The sequence below is a fragment of the Thamnophis sirtalis genome, unplaced genomic scaffold (genome assembly GCF_051295495.1).
Source record: "Thamnophis sirtalis isolate CommonGarterSnake01/CBP01778 unplaced genomic scaffold, rThaSir2_p1.2 scaffold_6, whole genome shotgun sequence".
Classification (NCBI taxonomy): Eukaryota; Metazoa; Chordata; class Lepidosauria; order Squamata; family Natricidae; genus Thamnophis; species Thamnophis sirtalis.
Genome location: NW_028261386.1, coordinates 77,449,708 through 77,470,852, shown reverse-complemented (window position 1 = coordinate 77,470,852; position 21,145 = coordinate 77,449,708). Strand labels below are relative to the sequence as shown.

At 38.7% G+C, this 21,145-nt stretch overlaps 1 protein-coding gene across 2 annotated transcripts in view; it reads left to right on the top strand.

Moving 5' to 3' along the window:
- Nucleotides 1-21,145, top strand: part of FNDC1 (fibronectin type III domain containing 1) — an 89,958-nt gene that overhangs the window by 35,294 nt on the left and 33,519 nt on the right. Inside the window, exons 2-11 of one of the 2 annotated variants that reach the window (XM_087718229.1) lie at nt 3,445-3,648; nt 5,093-5,191; nt 5,957-6,074; nt 11,710-11,897; nt 13,019-13,126; nt 14,141-14,329; nt 16,042-18,531; nt 19,258-19,376; nt 19,466-19,577; nt 20,314-20,424. In XM_087718229.1, coding sequence (XP_087574355.1) covers nt 3,445-3,648; nt 5,093-5,191; nt 5,957-6,074; nt 11,710-11,897; nt 13,019-13,126; nt 14,141-14,329; nt 16,042-18,531; nt 19,258-19,376; nt 19,466-19,577; nt 20,314-20,424 — 3,738 coding nt within the window. Of the gene's footprint in view, nt 1-3,444; nt 3,649-5,092; nt 5,192-5,956; nt 6,075-11,709; nt 11,898-13,018; nt 13,127-14,140; nt 14,330-16,041; nt 18,532-19,257; nt 19,377-19,465; nt 19,578-20,313; nt 20,680-21,145 lie in introns of both variants that reach the window. The other variant, XM_087718228.1, reaches the window with a different exon arrangement.

The window sequence follows — 21,145 nt, the reverse complement described above, 5'->3', positions numbered from 1 at the left end:
TCTGAAAATCTGATTTTGTACCAGCTGATTTTTATCATCTTAACAGATCTTTAGCTTGGCTTATTTTCACCAGTTTCTTTTCAATGATTTGGTCATTTGGAAGTAACTGCTATTTTAGACTTATTCTAATGTTCTTTTCTACTTAAGGTAGCAAAATGTAACTGGACAGCTACAAAAACAAGCCTTTTGTCATGTGACAAATTAAAGCTAATTCATACTGTATTTTTCAGGACTCCCTTGAACTGATTTTGTCTTCTAGGAAAGAAGGGGCATGTTCATATAGCTTCCTTGGCACAATACAAAAATGGTTTACCATTGTCTTCCTCTGTGATCGCTATTCCAGTTGTCCTCAGCAAATCCAATATCGACTCACAACTTTCTAATTTAGCTTGCATCTTGGGATTTCATAATGGTGGCACAGTAGTTAGAGTGCAATATTACAGGCTACTTGTGCTGACTGATGGCTGCCTGCAATTTGGCAGTTCAAATCTCACAGGCTCAAGGTTTACTCAGCCTTCTGAGGTTGGTAAAATGAGGACTCAGATTGTTGGGGGCAATATGCTGACTCTGTAAACCACATAGAGCTGTAAAGCATCGTGAAGCGATATATAAGTCTAAGTGCTATTGCTATTGCTATTCAGGAAACTAAGTACAAATTTAGCAGCAGAACAACCTCCTCCTCCTCTGAGATCTAAGATGGTTGACTAAACAGTGCCATCTCAATGACTACATATTTGAAATACATAAAACATACACTTTAGAATGCTATCCTAGGCACAATAATGGTTGGAAAACCTTGCAATAGGTTCCATACTCATGGAGAAAACATGTTGATTGAATAGAATAGAATAGAATAGAATAGAATAGAATAGAATAGAATAGAATTCTTTATTGGCCGTGTGATTGGACACATAAGGAATTTGTCTTTGATGTATATGCTCCCTGTATACATAAGGAGAATAAAATAAATTCATCAAAAATAAAAAGATACAACACTTAGTGATAGTCAAGGTTAATAATAAGCTATCAAATCGTATTAGGAAATAATTAAAAACAATATAAATTGAAAGATACAAGCAACATGGTTAGAGTAATAAGTTGGAAGAGATAGATACTAGTAATGGATAGAAGAATAATAGTAATGCCGTCTTAGTAAATTATTTGACAATGTTGTGGGAATTAGTTGTTAAGCAGAGTGATGGCATTCTGGGAAAAACTGTTCTTGTGTCTAGTTGTTCTGGTGTGCAGTGTCCTATAGCATCATTTTGGGGGTAGAATGAAGTTGAATTTAGGGCAGCTGCTGTGAAATGCACACAAAATAAACAAAACACCTACTGTTCTGCCCCAGCGATCCAGATGGCTACCATATCCGTTATTCAGGTAGCTCTTCTTAGTTATCCAGATAGCTCTTTTGTTCTTCAATATATTTCACCAGAATACATTTGTTGATAAAGAACAGAACAAGTGAATAAACAAGCTAAAACACAGTCTAAAAATTTGCAATGTTTTTGTAGTGTCTCTATCGCCTAATTATCTGAATTTGGGATTGGGTGGGTGTGATTCAGTGTGACAAAGTAATGTCTCATATGAACCTTCAAAAAAGATCTGTATGATATGTTGCATAGTAGATGCACAAAACTTTTTGTGTTGTATTTAGGGGAGACATCCCTAGGGTAGCTCTGATATGGACAGTTTGAAATCCCGGGATTATCTAGAACTATGTCAAATAATTAAAGTTTGCAGATTTCTAAGATGTTTAATAAGAAATAAGGCAAAAGTAATTACAATTGGAACTGGTTATGTCTAATATTTTATTTTATTGTATATCTTATTTTCATTACAGCAATGTAAAAATTGGCAATCATGCAGTTAATAGCAGGTCTTGTGTCTTCTAAGAGAAAATTCATGTGGAGATATGGGATCTTCCTGGGAATCTATTTATTAGGGCCAATATAAATGGACCTGCTATCCCTGTAAAATGTACAGTGTAATAATTCATGTGAAATGTTTTTTCTTTGTGCCTACATAGGCAGGTGCATTTGATTTAATGGGATTGTAGAGTATTTGCCTTGCAATGTGAATTATAAACTAATTGTGCCTGGCTTTAAAAAATGTAGTTCTGGGGAAAATAAGGTTCTGTAAATATTGTGTTTGTTGGCAAAGACCCTGATTTATCCAATTTCTGCCATGGAGACGCAGCTTGTTAATTTGTTAACACCATATCTTGTATTCCTTGGGTGAGCAGTTCCTTAGCTTCCTAGGGAGATTAGGAATGGTGGACAAAACTCATATAATGCTAACACCTGGATGCCCAGCCTGTTGCTTGGTGAAAGGAAATTATCTGTGAAAATTAAAGGGGTCAGTCCAGCTGGAAAAAAAACTGGATTTGCAACCAGGAGTTTATCCCTATCTTCCAGGCCCTTACCTGAATTTTGGACATTCGTCTCTCAACTTTTAATTGGACATTGAAGTCCATTTGGTGTAGTGAGAACTCAAAAAAATGTGTTTGCATTGATTCCAACACTTTTTTTTTGGCATAAATTCTTACTTCTGCGCTGCAGAGGATTTGATTTCAGAGTTTGCTGCCACAGGGATTTCTACACCTTCATCTGTGTAAAAAAAAAAGTTTAATAGCATTTGAGGATCTTAAGACTAACTGCACTACGCGATCTGTATTCCAGATGTCTTTGACGCCCTGAAGTATTTAAAAGCAGCAACCGACTCTATATTCTTTTCAGAGCAAACTTCTTGGCAAAAACCACCAGAATTATTAGTTTGGTTTGGTTAGCAATTTGGAAGATAGATAGATAGATAGATAGATAGATAGATAGATAGATGATAGATAGATAGATGATAGATAGATAGATAGATAGATAGATAGATAGATAGATAGATAGATAGATAGATAGATAGATATGCTATAGATGATATAGATCAGGGGTGGGTTTCAACCGGTTCGCGGCGGTCCCTGCGAACCGGTTGGTCGCTGAACCCAGAAGTAAATAACTTTCGGGAACGGCAAAGGGCGCGCTCGCCCGCCTGCGGTCCTTACCCGGTTTTGATGAGTTCTGTGCTTCCACGCATGCGCAGGACGCATACAGCGCCTGCGCGTTCGTCCAGGAGCAGCTGGAGTATCGCACAGACGCTAGTACGCATACGTGCACCGCGCGCGTGCACAAGGATGCCGCTGGCCCCGTTCCAACCGAACCGGTTGGAACGGGGCGAGAAACCCACCCCTGATATAGATATAGAGATAAATAGATGATAGAAGAGAGAGAGAGAGAGAGATTTCTCTATTTTCATTCAAAAACCCCATGTTAGCAGTTCCTTTTTCAACAAATGAATAGTACAATTTTGTAAAGTTGGTCTTTCAGTGGGCGCAGAAAGAATGCATCAGAGTAACTGTTTACTTGCGTGTTTGTGTGTTTTTTACATTTTTTTAAGAAAAGAAAGTGCCAAACAGACCTTTGAGAACACGCTTCCGTTCATCATCTGGCAGGTCGTCCATTCCATGGAGGCCATCCCATTCGGCAAGCTCAAGCCCGCGGAGATACCCAGGTTATCGTCATGGATATTGGGAGAGCAACAGGAAACTGAGTTTTAAATCTATGCCAAAAGAAGAAAGAGCCCATTATGCTAAAAAAATAGGTGTGTGTCTATGTGAAAGCTTTTGACCATCTGCTTGTTGTTCTCACTGTTACGTTGTTTTATTTGTTATGAAAAAACCATTTAATCTCTCCTCCTTGATAATACTTTTGATATTTCATTCACCAGAACAAATGATTATATTTAAAAAAAATTTTTTTATAATCGATAACAAATGATTATATCATTGATTGTAGTAGTTCTAAACTGCAAAGAACAAAGTTGAGCCAGGGGTGGTATATATTTATCTTCCCTACCGGTTCGCAAATGTGACCGTGCACACAAAAAAGGGCCTAAATGGGATGCCATAGAGCCGGGCATGGGTCGGTGGAGCCACCCATGATTTCTGCTACCAGTTCGGGTGATCTGGTCCAAACCAGTAGAATACGACCTCTGAGTTAAGCCAAATTTCTTCCATGGCCACCAAGCAATAAAATAACAATTGTATCTTATAAAAAAGAGGAAATATGATGGGGTACTCAGAAAGGAAGGCGTTGATAATAAAAGACTTGATTAAAATTGCAGTGACTTCAAAGAAGAGGTATTTTTGCAGTGTTACAACTAAGTGGAACATTTGTAATCCAGGTTTATTCCACTTCTAACTTACGTCCATCAGAAATAAATGTTGGCATATATTGCTAGCTATTTATTAAATTCATTAATTAGTTGGGAGGGGTAGATGGCATTCATGTCATAAGAATTTAAATAAATAAAGCTTCAGGTGGGCCCTTTTTCTTTTCTTTACTTTTTAAAGTTTTATCTGGAGCTTCACTTCAGAATGCTGCCCCTAAAAATGATATGTGAGGATTTGACATTGTTTTACTCTTGCCGTGGAGACCCCTGCCCACAACAGCTGACAAAATTAGTATTAGTGCTTGGTCTTACTGCAGTTTTTGTCAAGGGCAATCAATCTCAATTCTTTGAAATAGAGGCTTTCATCCTCAGATGATTAGGAGACTGGAGACTAAAAAGAACGGTTGCAGGAACTGGGTATGTGTAGTTTAATGAAAAAAGGACTAGGGGAGACATGATAGCAGTCTTCCAATATCTCAGGGGTTGCCACAAAGAAGAGGAAGTCAAACTATTCTCCAAGGCACCTGAGTGTAGAACAAGAAGCAATGGGTGGAAACTAATCAAGGAGAGAAGCAACTTAGAACTGAGGAGAAATTTCCTGACAGTTAGAACAATTAATCAATGGAACAACTTGCCTCCAGAAGTTGTGAATGCTCCAACACTGGAAATTTTTAAGAAGATGTTGGATAACCATTTATTTGAAGTGGTGTAGGGTTTCCTGCCTAGGCAGGGGGTTGGACTAGAAGATCTCCAAGATCCCTTCCAACTCTTTTGCTCTGTTCTATTTTATCCTTAACAGGCCAAGCACTGTTGACATTTAATCTTTGCCATAATAAAAATATTGAATCGTGTATATGTTTTTTGTTGTTTGCAGCATCTGAATCAGTATATCTGGTTTCACCACATTCGAGGAACTTCCAAGGGCGGACTCAACCGGTACATCAGGCTGTATTAAGCAAGAGGAAAGTCCCAGGTAAGTTTGGAAATCGGTGTGCAAACTGGCAAGTCATATTATTATATAATGACTTTTTTTTTTTTGCTAGAAAGTGAAACTCAAGTTAGCACAAGTGAAGACAATCTAGTGACCTTGGAATATATTGGAATAATGACTCCCAAGAAATTCTCTGGGTTGCAGCCTCAGTTTCTCCAGCAAGCATCAATTAGAACAGCTGCTGCACAGTAGTTGGAAGTGGAAAATACTACAGGCAAAGGATAGCTCTGTTCACTTTGAGTGAAAAAAAATCTTTTGTCTTCAGAAATTTTGTAGCCTTCAAAGTCTCTTATAAACAGCCTTGATAGTTAAGCCAGGTGCTGTCTGGTTGTATTGACAAATACTTTTACTTTCGTTTTGCTTTTATCTCATATTGTTATATGGTAAATCATCTGGAGGCTTTTATAGACTACTTGGCTGAATAAACAAATAAATGTGTAAATAAATAAACATTTTTCTTAGAATCAGTCAAGTGCTGCCACAGCAATTTTTGGTAGTTTTAGGAAAAAAGGGAGGGAATTTGATATTTTTCTACTTTTGAAAGTTAAGGAGGAGGAGAAAAGCCAATTCAAACTCTTATTTTTTTTCTCATGTTGGATTCTTAGCCAATAGTCAGAATGCTGACTCTTTGTCTAGAAGAATTTGGAACTAATCCCTATCCCAGTGACTATGTAAGATTCTCCCTTTTTAAAATCAATTTCCATATTCATGTCCCAAACACTCATAAATCCCATTGTCTCATTTCAGAGGAAGATGAACTGGAAGAAACAAAAGACATTGCTGTTCGAGTCATGTCCTCTCACTCAGTAATGGTCACATGGACGGATCCGTCCAGTGAAAAGCAGAAAAGACCCATCTCCTCTAGGTACTAAGCATTATTTGGGCTCTTTAAATAGGCTTGCTATAGGTATGGCAATTCTAGCTTGTTGCTTGCAGCTTTGGAAATCTAGCATGGTTGGACGATACTTTAAGGCAGTGGTTCCCAAAGTGGGGGGTACTGCCCCCTGGGGGACTTAGGGGGGGTGCTAAGAGGCAAGGGGTGTGGTAGAGGGATGCTAAGAGGCAAGGGGAGCAGCAAGGGGGTGCTAAGAGGAAAGGGACCAGATCACTAGATGAACTATAAGGTCCCTTCCAAGTCTGTCATGAGTTTGTAGGGTAGGAGGCAGGCAGGTGCCCGAGGCCACGGCTCTTATCCCCAAGAAGTGGACAATGCCCCCCAAGCCCTGTCCCTCCCTTTCCTGATGGCTCGCTTGGAGCAGTGGGTGCCAGGCTGGATGGCCAGCTGCGGTCCTTCCCCACGCAGTTCTGTCCTGCAGGCCATCCTGCTTCCTTGCCCAATTTGTCTTTCTCTTCATTCGCTCCATAACAAGCGGAGGATTGTGCAGCCTGGGCTCCATCTCCTCCTGCCGCCTCTCCTGGCCAGTGGTGGGTGAGACAGCAACTGCGCCAGACGCCCTTCGGGGACCAGACAAGCCTTGGCGCAGGGACCAGGAGGGTGGGGGGGGGAATGTGGTCCAAGGCCGACTTAGGACATGTGTCTCTTGGGGACACCTGATAGCAGTCTTCCATTATTTGAAGGCTGCCACAGAGAAGATGGAGTCAACCTGTTCTCCAAAGCAGGATAAGAAACAATGGATGGAAACTAATCATGGAGAGAAGCAACCTAGAACTAAGGAGAAACTTCCTAATAGTGAGGACAATTAATCAGTGGAACAGAAGTTGCCTCCAGAGGTTGTGGGTGCTCCATCACTGGAGGCTTTCAAGAAGAGACCAGATAGCCACTTGTCTGAAATTGTATAGGATTGCTCCTGATTGAGCAGGGGTTGGACTAGAAGACCTCCAAGGTCTCTTCCAGCTCTATTCTGATTGAGTAATTGAGGTCTCTGGCTGCTGCTATGCTGCTCCTTCCCTTCCTAGAATCTTGATCGTTTGCTGCTTCATACAGAAGTTCATTGGCTATCAAAAGGCAACTGTGTGAGATGTTTTTACAATCTTTTTAACACGGTTGTGGAGTTTTTTGAAGACAAGAATGCTTTGCTCAGTGGTGAACTCAAAGAGATCAGGCATGACATTGCTTATTTATCAGAACTATTTACAAAGTTCAATGAAGTGAATTTGCAGTTGCAAGGAAATGAGGTCAATCTTATGAAGGCCAAATTTGTCATCTCTACGTTTATTTCAAAGTTAACTCTATTCAAGCGCAATATAGGCCGACACCAGCTATACCAATTTCCGAGCTTGTCTGAGCTAGAAGAGAAAGATGGGATACAAGATGATGATCTTCATGTTTTTGTGACCATTTGGACATGCTGCATAAAGATATGTCTGAGCGATATCAGGATCTTCTTTTGATGGAAATTCCAGATTGGGTGATAAATCTATTTTCAGATACTGAGGAAGATGGGGTAATGGAGGAACATCTCATAGAGCTGCAAAATGACATTGAGCTGAAGCCAAAGTTTAAGAAATCGTATTAAGAGTTTTGGTTACAGAAAGAAAATTCTGATTGCAATCCTGCACTATGGAGAGTGGTTAAGAAGCTCCTTGTTGCATTTCCAACATCATATTTGGTGGAACATAGCTTCAGTGTGGTCATCCAACTTCCCTCCAAGCAAAGAAATCGACTCCAGATTACTGAACGTGGTGATTTAAGACTCCTGCTAAATGACTTAAAACCAGACATTGGGAAACTGGTATCACTTCATTAAGCCCATCCATCACATTAAGAATTTATCGAACAGTGAAGTTACTAAATTTTACTGAGTTTACTAAGTTACTAGTTACTAAGGTTCTTGATAAATGACTATCAGACTTTGAAAACTTGGTATCACTGGATGATGTTCAACAATTTTGTTGAATTAACATTAACTAAAAAGGTTTTTAAATTGGATTTTGAATAAATGTGCAATTAATTGTTACAGTTTTGACTTGTACTGTTACTATCTTCCTTCCGTCATGCAAACTGCCCAATCATATGACCCCTCCCAGCCACGCCAATCAAGCCACGCCCACAGAACTGGTAGTAAATTCTACCACTGGGTAGGGGCACTGAGGATTAATTTGTAGCACCAAGGGGGCGGTGGACTGAAAAAGTTTGGGAACCACTGCTTTAAGGAAAAAGAAATCTGACTGATTTGTTGCCCCTTAACTACAAAGCCAATATGACTTTACAGTCCTAATGTCATATTCAATATACCTACAGTAATTGGGTGTCTAAACTCCATTGTGAAGTTTTTGGCAGTTGTCTCAAACTGGAAGTATTGTAAAGTATTGTAAACTGGAAGACACTTGTAAAGCATTCTTTAACAAGATTTGTTGAGTTAAAAGGGGTAGACTTGCAAGAACTTCAGCAGTAATTTGAAATTATCTTTTTAAAAATGTTTTTATTTCTACATTTTCTTTAATATATATGTTTAAAATTTAAATACTTAAATAATAAATATAAATAAGTATATAAATAATAAATAATGAATAAATAAGGGCTACCTCGCTATTTGGAAATTCTATATTTATCGGACTTGAACATTCTGATTCTACAAAAAAACACCCTACTTGGAACAGCTTATATCTTCCGATGTTACCTTAGCAGTTCCTAGGTCCTTGGTTAGGACTCGAGCTGTTGAGCTACCAACTAGCCCCAAACGCTGTGAATCTCACCAAAGATGATTATCATCATCATCATCATCATCATCATCATCATCATCATCATCATCATCTTTACTTGTATATAACAGTATTCTTTCAACTTCTAATTTCTACTTTTACTATCTAACCAGTGGTAGAACAAATCCCAAGTTTAAAAATATTTTGTGTCTTCTGTATCCTTTATCTTTAATGTTAACCTATCAATTTCCATACAATCTAATATTTTTTTATTATATTTTGTCTGAAGGAATTTCCTCATTTTTCTAATGTTGTGCAAATACAATTCTCACTGCCGTAAACACATGCAATATTTAATATTAAATATTTTATTATATTTTTTATTATTAACTTTTTAAAATATTAAATATTTTATTATATTTTTATCAGAAAATACCTAACAAAAATAGTATAAACGTATATGTTGCTTTATCATTTTCTCTCACCATGTATATATCTTCATCCAATTTTTTTTTTGTCTTTGGGCAAGTCCACCACATATAATAGTACGAATCCAGTATCTAGGCCAGCACAGATGTGTAAAAATATGTTTGCCAAATGTTGGTGTCAGGGTTCCAAATAGCACACCCAGTGTTCTCGAGTTGACAGTTGGAAATGAAATCATTATCTTCTAGTATATTAAGTTGCAGTCATGTAGACTCTCTTAGTTTAAGGTGACCAGATTTTCAGATTGGTAAAGAGGGACACCTTTGACTGGGGGGCGGGGGGCTTGATTAAATTTTTTTACGGAGCAACAAAAATGTTCATACAATGCAAAAATAGCATTGTAATTTTTTTTTATTTCAACATAACTACAATTTACAAATATAAATTGTAACTGTTGCCAAACATCAAAATTTTGATCACGTGACCATGAGGATGCTGCAATGGTCGCTAAGGGTGAAAATGTTCACTAAGTGTGAAAAATGGTCATCAGTCACTTTTTTCAATGCCATTGTAACTTTGGTCACTATACCACCTTTCTTGCCACAGTTCTCAAGTGAATAAATGCAGCTGATAAGTTAGTAACATATGTGAATCTGGTTTCCCCATTTGACTTTGTCAAAAAGTCACAAAAGGCGATTACATGGCCCCAGGACATTGAAACCATCATAAATACGAATCTGTTGCCAAACATCAAAATTTTGATCACGTGACCATGAGGATGCTGCAATGGTCGCTAAGTGTGAAAATGGTCAACAGTCACTTTTTTCAATGCCATTGTATTGAAAACTTTTTTCAATGCCATTGTAACTTTGGTCACTAAAATGATACCACCTTTCTTGCCACAGTTCTTAAGTGAATAACTGCAGCTGGTATTTTGTATTTTGGATAGAATCTTTTTTTAAATAGTCTAAGACAATTTAAAAAAAGAATCCACACAGAATAAATTGAAGTAAAACTATTTTTAAAAATTCTATGCACAATATATTTCAAAGTATTGTGCACAGAATTTTAAAAAATGGTTTCACTTCAATTTATTTTGGATATAATCTTTTTTTAAATAGTCTAAGACAATTTAAAAAAAGAATCCACACAGAATAAATCTATTTTAAAAAATCCTATGCACAATAAATAAAATATTATTTTAAAATACATTAAAAAATAAAAGAAAAAAACCCAGCTCACTTACCAGCAGGCAGGCACTCCAAGTCAATCCAGAATGATGTAGATGTTAATACAAAGAACTGAGCAAATTAAAATGGTAAAATTAGTCCCAGGGAAATTTTTTTCAAAGAAACTTTGCCACCATTTTCCCCACACGAGCGGACCTCCAACCTCCGTGCCCCTCCCCTCTGGGAAATCCAGGAAGGAACAGTCGCTACTTCTCTAGCCAAAGTATTTCCTGGAGCTCTATGGTACTGGGTCATCTTTTCTTATAAAAGGAGGTAAAAGGGGCGGGGGTGTGTGTGTTCCGTTTTCTTGCTTCAACGTTTTAATATCTTCAATGAAAGTACTGAGACATAGTGGTTAGACAGAGTGTTTTTTGTCTTGCCCCAGTTATGATTTCTTAAGCAAATCCACTGGGTTTTCAACATGAAGCCAGAAAATCAGGACTTTTTTAAAATGCCCCAAGACACGGGACAAATTGTTAGAAATTGTGACTGTCCCGCCAAAATCGGGACGTCTGGTCACCTTATCTTAGTTTCTCTTTAACTACTTACTATGAACCTGTGAACAGACAGTTTTTTCACTAATGGAAAAATCTGCAGCTGGCTGTTTACAAAGCCAATCCCTTGTTGGATGGCTTTAATGTGAGGTTCAACCGAGTTTCATTCTGAGATTATTCACATCCTGAATATTCAAGAGTTGCTATCCCCGAAGAATTTGCCAAGTTCTTCAAAGATTGGGTGTCAGGCCTGGAAGCCATCTTTTGCATTGGGCCTTCAGGCCTGCCACGTTTAGTCTGTGGGAAAATGGGAGGAGAGATTATATGGAGTATGGGGGATATATATAGTCATAATAACATTCCTTTCTCAGAGAGTCAAGGACATTTGCCCTGCCCTTGGAGTGGTGTGACTGGGAGGCATCTCCAGTTGGGACAGGGGATCATTGGACCATGTGCTGGACATGGGGGTGCTGGGCAGGGACTTGAACTTTCAATTGGGTGGGGGAAATTTGGAAGCTTTCAGATTCGGGTTTTCCCAGATGTGCCAATATGACAAAGTCTAATAAAATGGAACTTGGAGGGAACTCAAGCCTCGGAGTCTTCTTTCATTAGGGGTGTTACTTGGAACCCTGACATTGGGTGCATTGTGTATTGTGTATGTAAAGTTGTGATATTTGAACCTTTGCTATTGTGCTTTGTTTTTCATGATTCTGGTTAATCCTGCATCCTTCTTTCACATTATTTCTAGGCAGTACACTGTCCGTTACAGAGAGAAAGGGGAATCGGCAAGGTGGGATTACAAACAAGTATCCAACAAGAGGGTCTTGGTGGACAAACTAATTCCAGACACTATGTATGAATTTGCAGTTAAAATCTCACAAGGAGAAAGGGATGGCAAGTGGAGTGTTTCAGTTTACCAAAGAACCCCAGAAGCTGGTATGTACTAAGCATTAATCAAAATGGTTGCCTGTAAATCTTTTCTGGTATAGTTAAGTTCCAGTCCAAAAAACAAATAAAACCATCACGTTAAGGTAGTTTTCTTAGCAACAATATGAACAAGATTTGCCATTACTTCTCCCAGGATGGAGTTCTACTTTCTCAGTCTGGCATACAAGCTCAGCCTCTGCTTAGCCTCTGTTTTAAGATCAACCAAAGTTGCCTAAGAAGTGCTACCTAGTTGGGCAAAGCAGGCATACTGCTTTACATGATGTCAGCTTGCTTTTAATTTTCTTCATCTTTAACCAATAGAGCTGCTCCAGTCATTTCTCCATGGAAATAGCATTCTTGGGCATTTCATTGGCTATCCGTCTGTCCTATCCACAAATCAGCACTATATTGAGATGCATGGATGGCTTTAGAATGTCTTGGAATTATTTACACTATACTGTAAAAGTGTCGCATGGAAAGCAAGCAGTGAAATAAATGGGAGTCCACCATCTATACTGCTTATTTCAGAGTCCCCAGCATTTTGCAAATGGTGGGCATGTATGGAAATTGAAGGACATGTCGTGGGATGTGGATGTTGTAAATAACTACCAGAGGGATGCTTACTGTCTCACTGAATACCTGCTGCATCGTGTTTATAGTTTTGTTGCAGAGCCTCATTTAATTAGAATGCTGTTTGCCACCCATCAGCCCCAGTCCATCAGAAAGTCCCCTAGTCTTTAGCTAGTGTCCTATTCCTGGCACAAGGGCACATTTCCAAATAAAAGCAGTAGGTTGAAGCCCTCCATCACTTTTATTTTCTAAGAAAAGTGGTGTGCTCTCTTCAGAGTCCAGAGGAATTTCTGGAATTAAAAATTTCTGGAGGCAAATATTTAGGAATGAAGCATCTATGTGAAGAAAGATGTGAAACAAGAAGCCTATTGGACATTAAAGGAAGTGTTTATTTATGAGTCTTCTTTCTTTCTTTCTTTCTTTCTTTCTCTCTCTCTCTCACTCTCACTCTCCCCTCCTTCCCCCCTCTGTCTCTTTCTCTCTCTCTCTCTTCTCTCTCTCTCTCACTCTCTTTCTCCTCCCTCTCCTTCTCCTTCTCATGACTGCTGTTTATTTTGCAGCTCCTGCTAGTGCCCCAGAAAACCTCAATGTGTGGTCAATTAAAGGCAATACTCCTACTGTAGTGGCTACCTGGGATGCCCTTGCAGAAAGTGAAGGAAAAGTCAAAGGTAAATGGGGGAAATAAATCAGAATAAATTACAGAACTTCATGGGCAATTTTAATGAGCAAAAAAAGGAGTAGCGATAACACTCAAAAATAATAATTACACAATCAACTGATATTACAATTATATCCAGCTCAAGAAGCTGGATGTAATAGAATTGTTTCATTCTGTAATCAGAAACTCTTTCCAGTTTTTAACATCATTCACATTTTTAATTACAAAAATGAGAAGCCAATTATAGAATGTTCTATGTTCTGTTCAATTTTCATGTGAAATCTGTTCTTTGCATGTTTGTAACTTAGGTGTTGGATTTGTATAAGCCATAAAAGGATGCACAAAATTATTTATAAATTATAAATTACATTTATAATGTAATATTTTTACCTAATACTTAACCCATAAAATGTGCTGTTGTTAATAGGTACCTGTTAGATCGGGTAAAGGAGGCACACAAAGGCTTCAGTAACGACAGCTCTTTATTGCAAATCAATGTAAATATCCGCTGAAGAAGGGTCAGACAGCATCCCCTTTTAAAGGGATCTGTCAGACTTCTTGACCAATGGGAATCATCCTCTGTTCCTGCTGGAACAGAGGACCTTGGTGGAAACTTCTATCTGGCGGGGGGGGATATCTAACAGTATCAATATTGTATTTTGTATGCACACACACACACACACACACACACACACACACACACACAGAGAGAGAGAGAGAGAGAGAGAGAGAGAGAGAGAGAGAGAGAGAGAGAGAGAGAGAGAGAGAGAGAGAGAGAGAGAGAGTTCATTTTATACTAATATATTCAGAACAGATTCACTTGCCCAGGGCATTAGAACTGACCACCACTGCTTCCTATATATCATGCAGTATCTTTTATACCCCAGCTTTTTACTTGACGTGCATTGCCAGTGTATTAATTTTAGTAATGCACGTTCTAATTCATCCTACCCATACAGTCTTTCCGCTGGAAACAGGATTGTTTTCAGTTTCCTCCTTCCAACCGTCTGCCAAATTGTTTCAGAATACATTCTCTCATACGCCCCGGCACTCAGACCTTTCGGCGCAAAGTCCATTTCCTACTCGGGAGACACCACATCTGCTTCAGTGGAGGGCCTGCAGCCTGGCGAGCGCTATATTTTCAAAATTCGTGCTGCAAACAGAAGAGGCCAAGGCCCTCAGTCGAAAGCCTTCAGTGTCGCCCTGCCAGCAAGTAAGTACAGTGCCTCCATTGTTCACACCCTTCTTGTTTCCTTTTTAAATTTATCACATCTCGATAATTTTGGAACAATCCCTGTTTCTTTCCAGATGATTGAATAGTTTGAAGAGTAGGCGTAAGAAATCTTCTAAGGCAGATATGGCTTTAAATCTCTGTAGCCCCCTCTCCCACTAATTTCAGACCCCTTTGTTGGCCTTGGAGGTTTTTAAAAGGAAGACAGGTAAATGAGATGATAAAAAGAGAAAGAGTGAAAACAGTGAAGTGGACTTTGTCTATATAATCAGAGGGGTGCTGCTAATATTTAAGAGATGATTGCTGGCTGCAGCTACCATGCTGCTCCATAGAACATCTGACTGATATATTAAGCATTGAGGCTCATCTCTGCTGCCAACTGGCTCAAAAGATTTTTTTAAATTAAGAATTGGCTCTCACAAGTCAGCTCCTGCACACCTTGCTAACACCTTGGCTTCAACTGTATGCTTGGCTTCAACTGTACCTCTTTTTGCCATGGGGACCTCCAGCACATAATCTCTGAAGAAATGTTTTTTTTTGACAGAGCAAAACTTTCTCATGCAAGTTCATGCAGCCATTAATTGGATGGATCCTAAAACCTATCCTTTTAGGCATAATATTCTGCAGGGATTTACAATTAGGTTTCAGATCCTAGATCAGGGATGGCTAGCTTTTTCTGGACCAAGTGCCCAAAGCGCACACATGCCTGCCCAACCCCCAAAATACAATGTGTGTGTATCTCCATGCATACATGCCCCTTCATGTGGTCCCCCCACATTTGCATGAGCCCCCCCAAATGTTCTCCCCATCCCTGCATGCATGACCCCTGGCACACCCCACACACATGCATAGCAGAGCCCTGAAGACGAGCTGGCCGGTGGGAGGCCTGTGTACATGTGTGATGGAGCTGAACTGGGGCACTCGCATGCCCACAGAGAGGATGCTGTGTGCCACCTCTGGCACGCATGCCATAGGTTCGTCATCATGGGTCTAAAGGGTGGCAAAGGTTAGGCATATTCCATTGGTTAATCCAATGAAGCTATCTGTGTACCATTTCCATCTTGCGCTGGGTAATTAAAATATAGTATGATTGTCACAATTAGAATTTTCAGAAACAATTTTTTATCATCAAAATGTTTTTCTTTGTTTCCTGATTCCAATGTTTGACTATATTCACTAAATTAATATCTGAGAGTTATATTTGAAACTGAATGATATTTTACTTTGATAGTGATCATATTGTGTGGCATTTAACATCAGATATAATTTCTAAAAGCACAGCAGATGGCATTTAGTTTGTCCCAATGCTGAGTAACTGACATTTTTCCCTCACTTACTCTTCTCAGGAATAAAAAAAAAGGCAATAAAGTCTAGAAGTCTTTCAAAATTGATGTGTTAAGCTAAATTTAAATGCTCAAAACACATATTTTAAAATATTTAATTAATATTCATATCAGCTTTTAATTCCTGTCAGTAAACAATTCTGAATTAATATATTACCATAATTACAATTTTAAAAACTATCTTGTGATAATTACAATGAAATAAATTTTATTTTATTCCTTTTTTCTTTCTTTCTTTCTTTCTTTCTTTCTTTCTTTCTTTCTTTCTCTCTCTCTCTCTCTCTCTCTTTCTTTTACAATTTTTTATTTTTGTGTTCGCTTCTCTTTTATCTCTTTGTTTATCCAATACAGATGAATTGAAGACAAATCAACAAACAAATATTGAAGAAGATCCCATTTCTGATCCCAAAAATAAAGTTTTAGACAGTACAAAGGAAGAAGTAGAGCTGAAAATGGCTTCTCATTCTACAGAAGACATGGTTGATTCTGTCAAGGCAACATCAACAATGCAACCCAAAATTCAAAATGTTAAAGGGAGTGCTAAGTCCCATTCCGTCATTAAACCTGCACACACTTTCACATCCTCAGATAAAGCACTTCACAGGACACGCACATTAGTAAGGGTACGGCAAACAAATATTGACAAACCTAGGTCAGTACCATCCTCTTCCATTCCCAAACATACAGAGGATGAAACAAAGAATCTAGGACAAGACAGACCTAACCTTTCTCCTGTCCCTAAAGCTACTTTGGATAATTTGCCTGTAGATAATGAAAATAACAACCAACTAGACAATCTGGAGGATAAGCCAACAATGTTTCCTAGAATTCCAGAAGAGAGTCATTCAGTTTTACTTTCAAATAAGCAAGTGTCTGCATCTCGGAAGACAACTCATAATAGACCCACCAAATTGCATGATCCTTCTATATCAATTAAATCTCCTTCACCAACTACAGCTCCAAAGTCTCAAAATCATTCACATCACTTCCCTTACAAACGGATTAAGCCTAATACCAGTGATAGTCCTGATAGTGATGAGAGCAGAGGAACGGAAGAAAGAGAGCAGAAATTAAATTCCAGGGCGTCTTCTCCTCAGGGAGGTTCATCTCCATCTGTGCAAACAAAGCCTCTCACATATTCTAATCGCCATGCATTGAGAGATCCAAGAATAACTACCTCTGCTGTTTCTGCTGCTGCTACCCATACTTTACCTCATTCACATGTTTTATCTTCTGATAAACATAAGTCCAAGGGAAGAGATAATTCCGATGATAGCGAAAATGAAAAGAGCGAAAGAGAAGGCGATGAAGAGAAACAAGGATCATCATATTCTAGACCAAATTTTAGGCCCTCTTCAGGTCTGGCTACGTCAGAACGCTTTGATTTATCAAAATATAGATCTGTTATTACTTCTAACAGATTTGCAAACAGAGCTACCAATAATCATGATGCAAGAATTCAAGTACCCAAAGATCATTCTACTATACAGTCTTCCAAAGTTCATCCTCAATTTAGTTCTCGATTAGCATCTGGCAGTACTAGTCTTAGGTCTAAGTTCAATATCAATAGAAGACAGGGGAGTAAAAATGAAAATCCTCTACCATCCACTCCTCTCCATAGTTACTCACTACAAGTTTCTAAGCAGTTTTCTTCAGTAGATGATTTCAAAAGGAGATCTGTGGCTGAAACTAAGAGTCCCCATATAGTTATGCCTACTAATAAACCTAATCTTGTAAACACCCAAGAAAATAACCATAATAAAGAAAAGGGAATCACAGATACAGATTCCTCTAGAATATCTGCTGAAAAATCATTTCCTCTACATTCTCCTACTTCCTGGTCTCAACTTGATGACCTCAAGATCAAGACTACATCCCCTAGGATAAAACAAACATCATCTTTGTCAAAGAAACCAAACACTGCTTTATCCCGTAAAATGGCAGAATCCATTCGTTCTTCAAAAGAATTAACTGATTGGGCACAGGTTCGATCCTCCTTAAACTCAAGAAGTGACCTGATACCAGTTTCAAAGAATAACAAAGAACTTACTGATAATGACAGTTCAGAAGAGAAGGAAACAAATGTTAGAGAGGAACAAAGAGGATCTCCTTTAACTCCTGCCAAAGAAGTTCCCATATCTAGAAGAATACCCCCATCTTTGTCTCAGGGAAGAACCCGCTCTCCTTCAAAGCATTTCAACTCTCAGTTTGATAGAACTGATGAAAGATCTCCAACTCAGTTGTTACCAGAAAAACAAGCTGGGTCAAGGGTTATAACTTCTACTGAAGTTACCTCTGATATGCATAAATTGCCTTCCCAAAGATCTAAATATGTACAGCCAATATCTACCTCTTCCAAAGACACAATCAGAGAGTATCAACACAGTAGAGAAACTTCTTTGAAACAAACTCGCCTTTCAGAGCCCCATTATCCATCTGGGTCTAGAATTTCAAGTAGGATAGCATCCCAAATAAACAAAAAGCATGGACTTTTCCAACCAACCCCTACAAAGGTTGAAGTATCTCCAAAAATACATCAGTCAATTTCAAATAATGATGATGATTATGAAGACTATGACCAATCAGATGTAGTCAAAGATCCTATTTTGTCTTCATCAGCCAAGACTTCACAAATTTCTAATAAACTGAAATCTTTGCCTAAATTAAACTTGACTTTGCCACACAGATCTGAATCTGTGTCTTCTCATAGTCACTTGACTTTTAGTGTTTCTCCAACACATTCCTCAACTTCTCCCTCAGTGCCTCCTGTTCAACGAATACAGAACTCAAGATTATTACATCCTTCTCAACGACATCAGTTTCGATTTCCTCATAGACAAGGTGAGGTAAAATTCATAACTTTCTATTTAAATTGAAAGAAAAAGGTTTTACGTTTGGCCTGTAAAGGAAACTAGTTTGTTTTGGAGCCATTCTCTTAGTTTTGTGTCATAAAGACTTGCAGTCCCTTTTAACTTTTGCACAGTTTTGCCCATAGAGATTATTGAACTGGTCCTTCTATTATTGTCACACTCTCTCACTAAGAAAGCCATATTTTTGTCTAGGAATCAATAATTATATTAGATAGTCATACTTACCACCCGTGATGCTTCACAACACCTCCGCGAAGCTCTAACTGCTCGCCGGAGAGTCACGCAGGCACCCTACGCTCAGTGCGTGGAAGCCCCTAAAACCTCAGATACTGGTAAGGAGAGCAGGCGGGTGGGTGGGCCCTCCAGAGCACCATACCAGAACGGTACCTGGTGCTCCCGGCAGGCCCCAGTACGCCCGTACTGGGGCGCACTGGTCGTAACCCAACACTGAAATGCACAATAAAACAGTACTGTCCATATGAAACATGCAAACACACTTTGTACAGATGCATTTATTAACAAAATATGATTAGATAACCTCATTTAAGCACTGTAAGTATGCCTGAAAGACTCATATATGCATGCCCGTTTACGAAAGGTATTTTGTCATGTTGAAAAGATTTGAGTTTAATGCCATGAATTGTAATTTTCTCCCCAAATGTTTGAATGCTGTGTGTTTTCACCATGTGTGTTTCAGGTAACGGTGGGAGACCCAACCTGAAGACAAAGACAGATCCAAATAATAAAATAGTTCCAAATAATAATGGAAAACGAAATGGACAAAAAATAATAAGTGGTCCACAAGGAGTCAAGTGGGTAGGGAGATCTTCTTTTAAAATATTTGAAAGATTTAATTTTATGTTCCTTTGAGTTGGAGGACATTTCAATCAACATACTGCTTTTAGATTGTAGATCTTGACCGAGGGTTGGTGCTGAATGCCGAAGGGAGATATCTCCAAGACTCCCAAGGAAAACCTCTCAGAGTAAAATTAGGCGGAGATGGCCGCACCATTGTTGGTATGTTGTATTCTGATGTTCTATGGTAAGATTAAGGCGTATTTTGTCTAATAAACTTTCCGAAGAATTCTACATTGGGATAAAACCTGAAAGCAAATAAATTATTGGCTTTCTTACTTGATTTATATACCACTTTTATGTGGCTCCAGGCAGCTTACAATAAAACAACTGAAAACATGGAATCCTCGGCTTACAACAGTTCATATAGTGACTGCTCAAAGTTACAACAATACTGAAAAAGTGACTTGTGACTGTTTTTCACATGATTATTGAAACATCCCTATAGTCATGTGATCACAATTCAGATGCTTGGCAACTGAGTCCTATTTATGATATTATGAGATCCCTTTTTGCGACCTCCCAACAAGCAAATTCAATGGAGAAACCAGGTTCACTTAACAACTGGGTTACTAACATATTGCCTGCAGGGATTCCCTTAACAACTGTGGCCAGAAAGGCCATAAAATGGGGCAAAACTCACTTAACAAAGATCTCACTTAACGACAGAAATTTTGGACTCAATTGTGGTCATACGTTGAGGACTATCTGTAGTATGTTTTTCATAATGGAATTATAGCCCTGAGAATGATTATTTAAATGTTCAATAGTTCCCACATCTTAAATGGCATGTGTCTGGTTTTCTAGACAATGATCTCACTTAAATCCAGTACTTTCCAATTCCTAATATCATAAGACAGTGATTGAAGTACAATTACCTCTTCTTGTCTTCTGATAGATTCTAAAGGTGCTCCAGTAGTAAGTCCAGATGGCTTACCTTTCTTTGGACATGGAAGATTTAGCAAACCTGTAGCAAATGCACAGAATAAGCCAATAATAAGTCTTGGAGGTAAGCCATTGATAGGCCTTGAAATGGTTAAAAAAACCACCACTCCTTACACCACAACAACTACAACAACTCCTGAACCTACGACAACTCCCGAACCTACAACTATAACTACTACAACTACTCCTGAACCTACAACCACTGAGCCACCAACAGAGAAACCACGACCTAATTGTCCTCCAGGCACCCACACAGAAAATGATGAACAGGGGAATCTTGTATTAGACTCGGATGGTCTGCCTGAATGCTACTCAGAAGGTACCCTCTCTTATGTTGACTGAACATCAGCAATATTTTTGAGTATATTTACAACAAAAGTTGTGACGTGGGGGAAAGGTGCTTGTTTTCCAGCAAGGCTTTACAGCTATTGGGCTAACAAAGCAGGTAAGATTCAAGCTATCAAAAGCTTGAATTAGTAGTTGGGGAAGAAGAAATCATTCCCTGTTCTCTCATATTGGTTGCAAAGACAAATTGTTGAGCTATGTTAACCAGCAAAATGGGGAAGTAAGCCCCAATTTTTTTAAAGCATGCTTTAGGTAGGTAGAGACCTTTGTGCAGATAAAGAGTTTTTAAACTCCAGGAGAAAGAAATAAACAAAACGGTTTATTTTCAAGTTGGGCTCCTGTTCTGTGATGAAGCTGTAATCAGCACTGAGAGTATGTGTATGTTGCATGTAATAATCTTTCTCAAACCTGACTGCTCTTCTGTTAATAGAACCAGGGTC